The 15,923-nt window shown below is 40.6% G+C and overlaps 1 protein-coding gene across 1 annotated transcript in view; it reads left to right on the forward strand.

The window, feature by feature from the left end:
- Positions 1–15,923, forward strand: part of LOC126292264 (uncharacterized) — a 73,615-nt gene that overhangs the window by 10,448 nt on the left and 47,244 nt on the right. The window contains exons 2-3 of the mRNA XM_049986163.1: positions 2,361–2,866; positions 3,902–3,996. Coding sequence (XP_049842120.1) covers positions 2,361–2,866; positions 3,902–3,996 — 601 coding nt within the window. The remainder of the gene's footprint in view (positions 1–2,360; positions 2,867–3,901; positions 3,997–15,923) is intronic.

Below are 15,923 nucleotides of genomic sequence, written 5' to 3' on the forward strand. Positions count from 1 at the left end.
TCCTTACATTTGTCCTCTATCCATGCCTGCTTAGCCATTTTGCACTTCCTGTCGATCTCATTTTTGAGACATTTGTATTCCTTTTTGCCTGCTTAATTTACTGCATTTTTATATTTTCTCCTTTCATCAATTAAATTCAGTGTTTCTTCTGTCACCCAAGGATTTCTACTAGCCCTTGTCTTTATACCTACTTGATCCTCTGCTGCCTTCACTACTTCATCCCTCAAAGCTACCCATTCTTCTTCTACTTAAAGAGTAATACATATGAAAATGGATCAAATGTCAAAATTTATGATTCATATTTACTTTTTTACTGCAGTGGCTTATATATTTCAAAATAATCATGATAGAAAGGACAATTATCCTCCCAAGAAGGAAGTGTGAGGTGAGTTATTGTGTAATTTCTTCCTTTCAAGTTCTCAACATTTCTTGCTGACTCAACAAAAAACATGTATTTGTAGCAGAATTACGGTAAACTGCAGAACCAAACAAGTACTTGCACGAAATTATGTCAGTGTGATCATATTGGCTCAGCCATTCAGGACGGCAGCTGTTACATTGGCTAATGTTTCTTTAAGAATAATTCTAGAAACTGATAACAAAAGGCAGTACCAGTCAAAGAACAGGTATCTAGATGTTTGGACATTGTTCTCAGATGAAATGAGTCGAGTTTTAGAGCGTTAGAAGACTCACGTGCAGACAAAATCGCGGCCCAACCTATACTAGGGTGCATTATTTTTGACAGAAAGTTGTGGTTTGACCTATGCTGGAGCTTGATCTCCAATGTGTTAAGAACTACACAATGCTTGTATAAGATTGACCACTGTTATTTTGACTGAGTGCACGAATGGGTATCAAAGAACTGTTTGTCTTGAGGACAATTGGTGCCGAGGTGGTGATCGTGCTCTACAGCAGGACCCGAGGAACCTGAGTGCCTGCTACTGCTACATCACATGAGCTATTTTGGTCCTCACACATGATACCAGTTTCCTGTACTCCAGAGATGGACACTTGTCCTGTGACCCAACCTTGCATCTATACGCACTGGGACTTGAATTCCATTAACACATTTCTTCTATTTTCTCTTTCTTCCTATATGCTTCAGTATAATCTTCATTGGTTTTTACATTTTCCTCTTCATCCTTCTTCCTCGCCTGTGCTCCCCCTCATTCTTAATTGCACTACCCATTTCTGTTCCTCTCTAATCCACCTTTAATTCTGACTCTGTCCTCATGTCTAATCTCATCTACAGAATGCCCCCCGCCCTCCCCCTCCAAAAAGTCTTCAATTTCATCTTCAGTAAAGTCACAAAATACTGGTGTACTAGCATTAATTTTCTTGAAACTTCCTGGCAGATTAAAACTGTGTGTGTGTGCCGGACTGAGACTCAAACTCGGGACCTTTGCCTTTCGCTGGCAAGCGCTCTACCAACTGAGCTACCCAAGCATGACTCACGCCCCATACTCACAGCTTTAATTCTGCCAGCACCTCATCTCCTACCTTCCAAACTTCACATAAGCTTATTTTCTTCATTCTTGATCTCTGTACAGATATTTTATTCGGCTGTGTCTGCCGTATAGATTTTTACTGTGTTGTACTACTGTTCCGCAAAAGTTTTCAGAAGTGCAGCCATTTGATTCAGAGTTGGTAATGCTTCACACGGTACTTGCATTTCTTGATTTTTATGTTTTATGTGTAAACAAAAGGGTGAGTGTCCAAGAAAACTGGTAATTTATCAATACAGAGCATCATGTCTGGGAATGTAATTCTTGCTCATGATGCTGTTGAAATAGTCTGCAACTGGTTGCTTTTGTAGACCTGGTGATTATATTTCTATGAGCTGTGTGAAAAGTGAAAAATATTCCTGCTTATAACAGATTGTCATAACAGTATAAAAAGAACCTTTAATCCAATATTCTTTACTTTCATTTCGCACTAATCTGTGTCCCTATTTAATTGCCCCAACCGTGTTCCTTCTGTTAACTGGCTCACATATGCAATTGCTTGTTCCACTAATAATGTAAAAAATCAGAAACGACCCCCTGGGTGGGTATATGGCATTAGGGAAATACAGTGACTGCCTTGTAAAATATTTTGTTGTGTTTCTCATCCTTAGGTGATACAAAATGTACCATTACCATTTTCGACATAGCACCGAAACATCGTCAGGTGATGCGAATATGTTACATGGTAAGTTGTCTACTGAAGATCTCCAGACGCACACTCACAGTGTGACTGTATCTGTGCTGTTATCATAGCACAGATATGCTTACATTGTGAATACCTCTCCGGGCATCTAACAGTTGCTTTCTGTGACGGAGATGCTTTTGTGACGAAGATTTTGTTTCCTTTTCTTTCAGGGCTCAGATATGCGTCAGGCACCTCGACCGAGGCAGGGACATGACATGGGACCGAGGATGCCTCCTGGTGGCGGAAGTGGCTACGGCCCGCCTCGTCCGATGCCTCCGGCACCACCTCCGCCGCCCCCACCCGGCCAGCCCGGGATCAGTGGCCCACCAGCCGGCCGCTACCCTCCACCCCCACCACCGCGCTATGGCCCACCTCTGCCACCCATGCGGCCTCCCCCGCCACCCCCCTTTCGGCCTGCTGCCTCCTGCCCCACCACCCCCTCCGCCACCCTCATCCGGTGCTGCGAGGGCCGCAGCTGCTGCCGCGGCCTTCCTTTCGCGACCTCCCCCTCCGCCCCCACCTCCTGCGTGCAGGGGATACGCTGCACGCTGCGGGGTGCCGCCGCCCGTGCTGAGGCAGCTGCTGCTGGTGAGACCGCCCCCTCCGCCCCCGCGGGCGGCTCCTGGCCCTCGGCCTCCGCCTCCTGACAGGTGCCCTCCCCTTGGCCAGCCTCCCGGTGAGTGAGTGGCACCACCTCTTTTGGAGATTATGTTAATTTTTGATGCCTGCGATATTTTTATTTTTCACTTTGTCTCTCTGTCTTTTAAACTTTTTGCCCTAGGCAGTTGATGGTGCACAGAGTTAATTATTGTAGCAGTTGTAGTGGAAACCTAACAGTTGTTAAAGAACGTGTTTAAGCATATTTTTGCCAATGTCAAAAAAAAAAAAAGTTTTCTTAAAATGATTTTGCAAACTTGAATAATGATTGACAGCTGATGTGCAGATTCCAAAAATTGCACTTGAGTAATAATATTTGTATTGACATTCACACATTATTTTGACCATAAAGCTTTGTTTCTTTGCTTTTACAGCAAATAAAATGCATGCAAGAAAAATGCTGTAAATTGCTTGTGTTCAATGATTCTAATTGAGCTTTGATTTTACTCAGCATGCATTTCGCATGGTTGGAGGGTTTGAAGTTGTGTTTGTAGAACGAAAACAATATTGGAAAGAGTGAAATTCATGTAAAGATGCAGTATGTACTGATGGCAGGGCTTCTGTCATGCAGTCAAGTAAACCATATAAGCAAGGATTCTTATTTTTTTTTTTTACTTTTGATAAAATATTTGTGTTATTTATTGCTGTCTTATAACAGTTTGTGTGTAATATTTTATAAATTTTGGTACTAATTTCGGTCTCTTAGTACTGATCCTAACAGTAAGGTGCCATAAACCTTTAAAGAGTATAATTCTGGGGGTTTCCTTCAATAGATGTCCTGTTTCCAGGTTTTCCTTGGCCACATTTCCTGTCATTGAGGGCTATCCATGGAACAGCTAAATGCCTTGACTACTGTCTTCTCCCTGATGCTGCCTTTTAAGCGATTACACCATGTTGCATTGTCTCCTCCTGCCACATACAGTTCATTTTAGTAAGGCAGTAAAAAAAAAAAAAATTGTTGGCTGTTTATGTAAGCCACTTCTGTGATACCCAGTCTGTGTTTGAGTGGGGAGCAGAAGTGTTCACCTGCAATACTTTCTGTCGTATGTCTAAGGTGCCGCTGGAGGCTCTTCGGTTGAAAGGATGTCACTGCCAGATGACCTCAAGAAGAAATGCACCGATACCCAGTGTGACATCTGCTCTATGACGGTGCGTACACTTTCCAGATTTCGTGCGAAGCACTGAAATATGAATAATATTGTCTCATTTTCCTGTTGATTATTTCAGATAATTTGTTCGTTTGTCTTACTGCGTGATCTTTGCTAGTGAAGTAAGTTATGACTTTTCTTAATGCAGCATCTTCCATTCATTGAACACAGTTGTACAGTACAGGTGTGTTTGGAAGCAACGGCGAGTGCAGACATGTATTGTATGTGTATACAAGAAACTTTGTTGCTTTGTGAAAGGAAATATGATTAGAAATATACAATTGCATTTATTATATTTGTTTATTGCTTGCAAAGCACTTGTGCTGCCCAAACTAAAGTGTAATGTAATTGGATAGACAAAAAATTTACTCAACAAGTGGCAGCAGAACACACACATAAAAGGAGGGTATAATTAAGCAAGCTTTCAGAGCTAGTGGCTCCTCCTTCAGGCAGTAGGTTTGAAGGGGAAGGAAAAGGAGTGGAAAGATTTAAGAAAAGAGGTAGATTTTGGAGAAGGTGTCCGGAACGGAGGGGGGGGGGGGGGGCGGGGGGGACGAGAGACTTAGTGGATGGGATGAGAAGGAAATATAGCTGAAGTGTGCGCAACACATACCATGCAGGACTTACAGCGGTATTTATATCGAATGTATAAAAGTAAAAGCAACAAAAATGGTCACAGGTGTTTCTTTTCCCCCTCACTTGAAAAAACTGCACTGGCAGATGCTTGAAGGTAGACACAAACTATCCCGTGTAAACCTTCTTCTAGAGTTTTGAGAACCACCTTTAAGTGAGAACTATACAGCCCTCCTACATATTGTTATTGTAGAAGACGAGGTTTGACTAATTGTGGGCTGCACAGAGTTGTTTAAGAAATCACCCCTCCTGTGCCCCCATGCTAGTGTGAAACAGGAAGAAACCTTACTCACGGGTACTACGGTTTGTGGAGTTACACAGGAGGAGGAGTCTAACTTTTCCACTGTAAATAACTTGTGTCTTCTTGGATATTTGTGGTCTTTCTTCAACTTGATGAATAGTGACAAGAGATGTATGAAACAAAGACCAAAGAAAATTTTGTGACTCGTTTAATCACAGAGATGCAGACACCATTCATCTCTTCAAAATGGTAACACACAACCAATGAAATATCATTTGTTTCGATGATGCAGGTTACCATTGAGAGTGGAACTAGCATTGTTGCTTGCCTCACCGGTGCTAATTTCCGTTGTTCTGTGACTAATTGAAAACTAAATTCATGCGACTTAACCCGACAAGCCACGGGGACTATGCTTTATCGATTTGTTCGGTAAGTGAATGTAGGTCAAAAATTAGACGTCACTACTGTTCTAAATATTTTTCTTTGGTTCCTTGGAGAAATAAGTTGATAGACCAAAACACTGGTTGCTATTAAGGATTGCTGCCTACTTTTCTCCTTAATCATCAATGTAGAAGTAACATTTTATTTGTATCGCACACAACAATGATATATTCAACCAAGCAGCAACAATATTTCAATTCTGCAAACTTGTTATTAAAATGCCATATCTCGCTTTATTTCTCTGTACACAACATTTTTTTAAAAAGTTAACCAACTTAGCTTGAAAAAAAGCATTTGATTTTTTTCTGTATAGAAATTAATATTGATAATTTAACTGAAAGCAATACAGCATTAGAATATAAAATATGGTAGGAGGTTCTTCATCAGAGATTCATTTATGAGAATCATTGTCTTGCATTTAATTAACATCATTTCAGCAATGTAGAAACCTGGTTCTTGGATATTCAGTCTTCCTGTTTTAATATTTTTGTTTTATTTTAAATTACATTTATTTATAGTAAAGAATTTTAAATCATGTAATGAAAATGTTATTAAATTTGCTTTTTATCTAACATCAAAATATCAGTGTTAGCCAAGAAAGACAACTACCGGCCCCCGTGGCTTAAGAAGTCAAAGATAAAACTGTTCATGATAGCTATCCACTTACTAAAAATTCAGCTTTGGTTCATTTAGTACTTGCTTCACCAGTGTGATAAAAATAACTCTATTCCCACTAATACCTATTGCTTGCAGGCTTGTGTGTCATAACTGTTATGCAAAATAATTATCCCTAATCAGAGGTGCCACTTTTCTTCTACCAAACACTAGTATACTGTTTCATTTCAGGCATGATCTCTCTAGTCTAATCTCATCCCAAAAATAAACTGCACATATTGATTAGTTCAGGTGATACTCCCTCTCTTAGTGTACAGGGCTATTACAAATGATTGAAGAGATTTCATAAATTCACTGTAGCTCCATTCATTGACATATGGTCACGACACACTGCAGATACATAGAAAAACTCATAAAGTTTTGTTCGGGTGAAGCCGCACTTCAGGTTTCTGCTGCCAGAGCGCTCGAGAGCGCAGTGAGACAAAATGGCGACAGGAGCCGAGAAAGCGTATGTCGTGCTTGAAATATACTCGCATCAGTCAGTGATAACAGTGCAACGACACTTCAGGACAAAGTTCAACAAAGATCCACCAACTGCTAACTCCGTTCGGCGATAGTATGCGCAGTTTAAAGCTTCTGGATGCCTCTGTAAGGGGAAATAAACGGGTCGGCCTGCAGTGAGCGAAGAAACGGTTGAACGCGTGCGGGCAAGTTTCATGTGTAGCCCGCGTGAGTCGACGAATAAAGCAAGCAGAGGCCAAAACTTACCACAGCCAACGTTTTGGAAAATCTTACGGAAAATGCTAAAGCAGAAGCCTTACCGTTTACAATTGCTACAAGCCCTGACACCCGATGACAAAGTCAAACACTTTGAATTTTCGGCGCGGTTGCAACAGCTCATGGAAGAGGATGCGTTCAGTGCGAAACTTGTTTTCAGTTATGAAGCAACATTTTTTCCTTAATGGTGAAGTGAACAGACACAATGTGCGAATCTGGGCGGTAGAGAATCCTCACGCATTTGTGCAGCAAATTCACAATTCACCAAAATTTAACTTGTTTTGTGCAATCTCACTGTTTAAAGTTTATGGTCCCTTTTTCTTCTGCGAAAAAAACGTTGCAGGACACGTGTATCTGACATGCTGGAAAATTGGCTCATGCCACAACTGGAGGCCGACAGCGCCGACTTCATCTTTCAACAGGATGGTGCTCCACCGCACTTCCATCATGATGTTCGGCATTTCTTAAAGAGGTGATTGGAAAACCGATGGATCGATCATGGTGGAGATCATGATCAACAATTCATGTCATGGCCTCCACGCTCTCCCGACTTAACCCCATGTGATTTCTTTCTGTGGGGTTATGTGAAAGATTCAGTGTTTAAGCCTCCTCTACCAAGAAACGTGCCAGAACTGCGAACTCGCATCAACGATGCTTTCGAACTCATTGATGGGGACATGCTGCGCCGAGTGTGGGAGGAACTTGATTATCAGCTTGATGTCTGCCGAATCACTAAAGGGGGCACATATCGAACATTTGTGAATGCCTAAAAAAACTTTTTGAGTTTTTGTATGTGTGTGCAAGGCACTGTGAAAATATCTCAAATAATAAAGTTATTGTAGAGCTGTGAAATCGCTTCGGTCATTTGTAATAACCGTGTAGATGAAACCTTGTAATTTGCCATAAGTTTTTGCAAAAATAGACGTACAAGTCTTCCCTAAATACATATCTTCTCAAAGTGTCAGGCTATAGGCGACTCTCTCAACCTTAAATTAAGTCAAATTGAATAAACCTTTGACCCCCCCCCCCCCCCCCCACTTACAACAAAACATGTCACTATGTCATCAATTGAATGATTCCGCAAACTGTTGCCAATTTATTTTAGAGTTGATGAAATACTTTCAAGTTTCCAGCCAGGTGGCTGTGCTAAAATACCGCAACATTTTGAAGAGTAACGTACTCGTCCTCATCTGGGGAAGTGACGAGAAATTACAGGTGTTGTAATATTTATGCTAGTGATGCACTCCATCCACCTGGTTGGCAGCGGCTGAGTACTGTTTGATGTCGAGTAGGGAGGGGCTACCGTTTGGTGTCAGGTGGGGAGGGTTGTGAGGTTGGAGCGGTGTGGTAGTGGGTGCGCCGGAGGCTGTGACGAGCACATCAGGTGCGTTCAACTGAGACACACAGAGAAATCAGTGACAGCAGAGTGTAGCACAAAGGAAGGCCATACTTTTGTCTTTCAGAACACTGAGGTACTTTCTCGGCTATTGGGACAGCGTTACAAAGTAATCTGTAGGAATTAGGATTCACAAGAATCTAGTCCATAGGGACAAATACCAACTGAGTTCGGCGCGGAATCCTGTGGTAGTGGCAATAGTATTGGAGTGCGCCCAGCAGTGTCCAGCACACAAGATGCCTCAGGAATACACAAAGTTCGAGCACAGCCTCTGGCACACTGGCTTCCCCCAGCACTGCAACCTCACCCTGGAGGGTGCACTTAGCTCATATAGATATTAAGACATCAGCAATCTCTCAGTACTTTAGCAAAAGATGGCGACTGCGGCATTCTTAGAAATGTCGTAGCACTTTAACACTGCCACCCACCAGGGAAACGTGAGAACTTTTCACCAATAGTAAATGCCGGAACGTCTACATTTATACAGTATTGTATGATGCAATAAATATTCTGACCTAGCATTGATGCTCTCTGGATTTGCAACTGCTGTTTATTTTAATGCTTTTCCCACCACAGATAGTCTTCCTGTAATTGAGCAGCTTGTAGCTTTCATCACTATGAGATGTCATTTAAGTATGGAACAGATATATTACACAATCGTTCTTACTATAAACAATATTAGCTGCTTATCGTGCAAGTTTCTTACAATAGAGGTTTTCCTCCAAAAACATGCTACCTTTGTAAATAGGGTGTTACAGTCCTTGAACATCCTTTCCCATTATACATCTCTTCCTAGAGTGTCTATAATCTTTAAAAACTCACTCCAAATGTAGCTTTTCACATCAAAGGTGCTGAAACTCATTTGTCTTGCATACATTGAGTAAACATTGATGCTGTCAGTCCCTACACTTGTTCTGTGCTAACTACTGTTTCTTCTGAAGAAGTTCTACAAAAACCACAGCAGCAAAGTGGGGTACATAATATTAGCCATTACAAGCAATACACACATTGAGAGAGATTTTCTCTTTGACTATTCAGAAAATGGATATACTGTTAAACAGTGTTACAACAAAATACTTCTGTAGGCAGAATTATTAATAACAGTGTTGATAATATCAAGAGTGTAATAGAACTCAAATTTATTGAGTGTATGTCCTGTCTTTTACAGTAAATGCTCTTATTTGTTAGGTAGTCCTCAGATATTTCTAGTTGCCACTACACGATAAAACCAAACTCCACTAACAAAATTGTGGAGGTTGTTCTGGGATACATTCGGAGTATTTTGGAATGAGGGACATGCGGTCTCCATGGGCTCATCACAAAATAATAATGTAATTGTGACTTATTCAGTTTGTTACCTCAATTACCCATGTTCGTATGAAAATACCTTTACAGCAGTAAAAAGGCAGTAATTAAACGAGATACTGAAAATCAAATCTTTGTTACTTCTGTAAGCTGTTAGATGGGCAAATGGGATGATACATCCATCTGCCCGTTTTAACCATTTAGTAATATAGGTGTGCAACAGCAGTTTCGGCTGGGACAGGTGCTGCACTCTCGATGGTTCCTGAAAACGAGTACTCTATTCTGAATTGCTACAGAGAAATAACCTGAGTTATTCACTATCTAACTAAATCATCATCACTATCAGTGTTGCTCCAATCATAGGCTTCAATGTAATCTGTGGTAGTAAAGTTATAATGTACCTGTACTGTCCAGTGCATGAAAAGGTTTTTGTCACATGAGTACCTAAATGTACCATGATTAATGGAAACAAGTCATCAGATCTGAAGATCAGTGCTTGCTGATAAAGCGTAGATAGTTACAACCTGATCTATTGCACTAGTGTTTACTGTGCAGAACAATGATAGAAATGTTAAAAGAACATAATAAGGTAAACTTTCACTGTAGTTAGCCATAACTATATATATGTAAATGGTTTGAATGAATTTAGATTGCAGAATAAAAACGGTGGCCAGCTCCAAAGATGAACAAAAGTTAAATTTGGTAAATGGCTGTAATGACTTTGAAATTGCGCAAATACTGAGCAAGAATGATAATTACGGAAACTGAACAAAATAGATTCACATGAGCTTAGACGTAGAAAATATGTGTAACATAAACACTAAAGACATTAATTTTTAATGTGATGATGTCAATTATAATTTTGAAAACCAACATTTCATAGAAACTGTACTGTATTACGTAATTCACAGTACTGCTGTCTGTTTGAATGGTAGTGCAATCATGACCAAACTTAAATAATCTTCTTCACTGACTACTTTTCAAATGATGCCGTTTAAAACTTTCTTTCGTGGCAACTATTTATCAGCACTAATGTTATTTAAACAAATCCACAAAATGCAACATAAAATCATAAAATAATTTTGACTACAAGAAATCCAGCAGATTTTTGTCATAGAAATATGAACTGCATACAAATCACTTTTAGTTTTACCGATTGTGTGCAGTAGTAGTGCAACACTGTATGAACAACTATAGTTATCACTGAATTTTATTACAAGAATCACTTGATTGAAAATCAACTGTCAATTTTAAATGAATCTGTTTTCTTTTAACGTATACGGAACTCATGGTAAGGAAGATAAGACCCCGCTGATCTTTAACGACTTGGGTCTATAAAGTTTCTGTCACAAACTTTAGGCTTTGCGTAAACACATTCCGGTGTTCCAAAAAAGTTTGTTACACTCGCATGACTATTACACAACTATAAAATTACTGACTGGATCTGACATTGCAATGAGTTGCTTGTGACGTGATGTAGTGTTTATTATCAATGGCAATATGCTCTTCTCAATCAATGAGCACCTTGAATAAATTTGGATCACACAGTATTTCTCATTAATTCCAAAATATCCTTGTGACCCTGTTGCTGTGCCCACATAGGTGCTCGCTTAGTTATATTTTGCCTTGCCACATACACCACCATTTCCAGCACAATCTCCATATCGCATTTGTGATCAATGCACATCTGTACCACACCACAGATTCTTTGCAGCTCATCTCTGTACTCATTTGTACAACTGCAAGGTCTCATCAACGGTGTTACTTTTACATGAAATAGATTCTCTGTGTGTCATATAGTATATATGTCCCTGACATTGCCATTGTGTTTACTACAATGATATGATGTAATTATTTCTTACTTATTCTTTTAGGTTACATTACATTTTCATAAATACTAACTACTGACAAAATTCATAATAGATGTAGCTACAAAAAGTGGAAAAGTGGTTTTACACTTGTGAAATGAAGTAGCTGAAAAATATTTGTAACACTGGGCTGCAATGTTACAAAGTGACTTGCTTTCAATGTAACATGGCCAAGTACCATATGGCTTTTGGGTAACTCCTGATGAAAACAACAGAGGTAGTAGAAGCAGCTTGAGAGTATATGTACTGATAAGGCAGAACATCATGACCACGGACGTAGTATTGATATAAACCTGTCCAGTTGATAGCAATGTCGCCTGGTGAGGAATGACTCCTATCAGACACATGCACAGTGTATGTAGTATCAGTGAATGTGCTGTTTGTTCATAAAATGGGAAAAACTCATATCTAACTGAGTGTGACCGAGAGCAGATTGTGATGGCCCGGAGGCTTGGCATGAGCATTTCGGAAACCACACAACTTGTCTAGTGTTCTAGAACAGGGCAGGTGGCGAACTATGGTGGAACTATCATCAGACTTCAATGCTGGGCAGAGTAGAATTGACACTGAACACACACAGCACCAATCACTACTAACGATGGGCCTCCACAGCTAGTGGCCAGTGCATGTGCGAAAGTTGACATTGGCAACTAAGACTGAAAGGAGCACTGGACGTTCTGGCAGTGGCAGAGCACTGCAGAGTCTTATGAATCCTGATACTTTCTTTATCGTGCCAGTGATAGGGCATGAATCCATCATATTCCAGGGGAACACCACCTTGAAACCTGTACTGCAGGACAGAAACAAGTTTACAGCAGCTCCGTTGTGCTCTGGGGAATGTTCACAAGGGCATCCGTAAGTCCAGTGGAGCTCATGCAAGGCACCATGACGGCCAAGGAATATCGAATATCGTACACTGGTTGCTGGGTTGTACACCCCTTCATGATAATCATGTTTCCTGGCAGCAGTGGCATTTTTCAACAAGGTAATACACCATGTCCCAAGGCCAGTAGTGTTATGGGAGTGGTTAGAGAAACACCGTGGCAAGTTCCAATTGATTTGGTGGTCCTCCAGCTCACCATATCTGAAGCTGATCAAACACGTCTGAGATGTGGCTTCAGAGCTAATCGCCCCCTCCCCACAATATATGGGAATTAGGTGACTTGTGTGTACAGGTGTGGTGTCAGCTCCCTCCAGTGACTTATCAAGGCCAAGACTCATACCCATTGTTATCCATGCCAAATTTGGACATACCAGCTATTAGGTAGGTGGTCATAATACTCTGATTAATCATTGTATAAAGCTTATGTGGCAAGACATCAGTGAAGGTTGCCCATTAAACTTATCTTCGAAAACTATTATTTCCCAGTGTTGAAAGAGGGATAAACAACGGAAGCTTAGATGGAAGTGGGTGGTCACTCAGACACCAGGATGAGAGAGATCCATGCATTCAGAGTGATGGCCACCAGTCTCCATGCACGCTTTACAACCTAATCCATTGTCAGAAATAAGCTCTGCATTCAGAATCATTCAGCCACCACACTGCCTGCACACATTGTTTGCAGTGACAGTACAGTTGCTGCTCCATCAGTACTCGCCCAACTATAAACTTGAAGTGTGTATTTAGTGGACAAATTGTATTTTGTGGACAAATTGACAGAAGGGTATTACTGAACTCTCCATGTATTCCTCAAATTCTACTGCAGGAACAGTTGTTGAAGTTTGGGGTCTCAATGCTTAAAAATTGCTGCAATGTACACCAAATGTTTGTCTGCAATTTCCCTTACAAGTAATGCTCCTCTTTGAGCAATACATGTGAACCATGTTGTTGTTGTTGTTGTTGTTGTTATTGTTGTTGTTGTTGTCTTCAGTCCTGAGACTGGTTTGATGCAGCTCTCCATGCTACTCTATCCTGTGCAAGCTGCTTCATCTCCCAGTACCTACTGCAACCTACATCCTTCTGAATCTGCTTAGTGTACTCATCTCTCGGTCTCCCTCTACGATTTTTACCCTCCACGCTGCCCTCCAATGCTAAATTTGTGATCCCTTGATGCCTCAAAACATGTCCTACCAACCGATCCCTTCTTCTAGTCAAGTTGTGCCACAAACTTCTCTTCACCCCAATCCTATTCAATACCTCCTCATTAGTTACGTGATCTATCCACCTTATCTTCAGGATTCTTCTGTAGCACCACATTTCAAAAGCTTCTATTCTCTTCTTGTCCAAACTAGTTATCGTCCATGTTTCACTTCCATACATGGCTACACTCCAAACAAATACTTTCAGAAACGACTTCCTGATACATAAATCTATATTCGATGTTAACAAAATTCTCTTCTTCAGAAACGCTTTCCTTGCCATTGCCAGTCTACATTTTATATCCTCTCTACTTCGACCATCATCAGTTATTTTACTTCCTAAATAGCAAAACTCCTTTACTACTTTAAGTGTCTCATTTCCTAATCTAATTCCCTCAGCATCACCCGATTTAATTTGACTACATTCCATTATCCTCGTTTTGCTTTTGTTAATGTTCATCTTATATCCTCCTTTCAAGACACTGTCCATTCCGTTCAACTGCTCTTCCAAGTCCTTTGCCATCTCTGACAGAATTACAATGTCATCGGCGAACCTCAAAGTTTTTACTTCGTCTCCATGAATTTTAATACCTACTCCAAATTTTTCTTTTGTTTCCTTTACTGCTTGCTCAATATACAGATTGAATAACATCGGGGACAGGCTACAACCCTGTCGCACTCCTTTCCCAACCACTGCTTCCCTTTCATGCCCCTCGACTCTTATTACTGCCATCTGGTTTCTGTACGAATTATAAATAGCCTTTCGCTCCCTGTATTTTACCCCTGCCACCTTTAGAATTTGAAAAAGAGTATTCCAGTCAACATTGTCAAAAGCTTTCTCTAAGTCTACAAATGCTTGAAACGTAGGTTTGCCTTTTCTTAATCTTTCTTCTAAGATAAGTCGTAAGGTCAGTATTGCCTCACGTGTTCCAACATTTCGACGGAATCCAAACTGATCCTCCCGAGGTCTGCATCTACCAGTTTTTCCATTCGTCTGTAAAGAATTCGCGTTAGTATTTTGCAGCCGTGGCTTATTGAACTGATAGTTCGGTAATTTTCACATCTGTCAGCACCTGCTTTCTTTGGGATTGGAATTATTATATTCTTCTTGAAGTCTGAGGGTATTTCGCCTGTCTCATACATCTTGCTCACCAGCTGGTAGAGTTTTGTCATGACTGGCTCTCCCAAGGCCGTAAGTAGTTCTAATGGAATGTTGTCTACTCCGGGGGCCTTGTTTCGACTCAGGTCTTTCAGTGCTCTGTCAAACTCTTCACGCAGTATCGTATCTCCCATTTCGTTTTCATCTACATCCTCTTCTATTTCCCTAATATTGTCCTCAAGTACATCGCCCTTGTATAAACCTTCTATATACTCCTTCCACCTTTCTGCCTTCCCTTCTTTGCTTAGAACTGGGCTGCCATCTGAGCTCTTGATATTCATACACGTGGTTCTCTTCTCTCCAAAGGTCTCTTTAATTTTCCCGTAGGCAGTATCTATCTTACCCCCTAGTGAGATAAGCTTCTACATCCTTACATTTGTCCTCTAGCCATCCCTGTTTAGCCATTTTGCACTTCCTGTCGATCTCATTTTTGAGACGTTTGTATTCCTTTTTGCCTGCTTCATTTACTGCATTTTTATATTTTCTCCTTTCATCAATTAAATTCAGTATTTCTTCTGTTACCCAAGGATTTCTAGGAGCCCTCGTCTTTGTACCTACTTTATCCTCTGCTGCCTTCACTACTACATCCCTCAGAGCTACCCATTCTTCTTCTACTGTATTTCTTTCCCCTATTCCTCTCAATTGTTCCCTTATGCTCTCTCTGAAACTCTGTACAACCTCTGGTTCTTTCAGTTTATCCAGGTCCCATCTCCTTAATTTCCCACATTTTTGCAGTTTCTTCAGTTTTACTCTACAGGTCATAACCAATAGATTGTGGTCAGAGTCCACATCTGCCCCTGGAAATGTCTTACAACTTAAAACCTGGTTCCTAAATCTCTGTCTTACCATTATATAATCTATCTGATACCTTTTAGTATCTCCAGGATTCTTCCATGTATACAACCTTCTTTCATGATTCTTAAACCAAGTGTTAGCTATGATTAAGTTGTGCTCTGTGCAAAATTCTACTAGGCGGCTTCCTCTTTCATTTCTTAGCCCCAATCCATATTCACCTACTATGTTTCCTTCTCTCCCTTTTCCTACACTCGAATTCCAGTCACCCATTACTATTAAATTTTCGTCTCCCTTCACTATCTGAATGATTTCTTTTATTTCATCGTACATTTCTTCAATTTCTTCATCATCTGCAGAGCTAGTTGGCATATAAACTTGTACTACTGTAGTAGGTGTGGGCTTCGTATCTATCTTGGCCACAATAATGTGTTCACTATGCTGTTCGTAGTAGCTTACCTGCATTCCTATTTTTCTATTCATTATTAAACCTACTCCTGCATTACCCCTATTTGATTTTGTGTTTATAACCCTGTAGTCACCTGACCAGAAGTCTTGTTCCTCCTGCCACCGAACTTCACTAATTCCCACTATCTCTAACTTTAACCTATCCATTTCCCTT

This window comes from Schistocerca gregaria, chromosome 9 (genome assembly GCF_023897955.1).
Source record: "Schistocerca gregaria isolate iqSchGreg1 chromosome 9, iqSchGreg1.2, whole genome shotgun sequence".
Classification (NCBI taxonomy): Eukaryota; Metazoa; Arthropoda; class Insecta; order Orthoptera; family Acrididae; genus Schistocerca; species Schistocerca gregaria.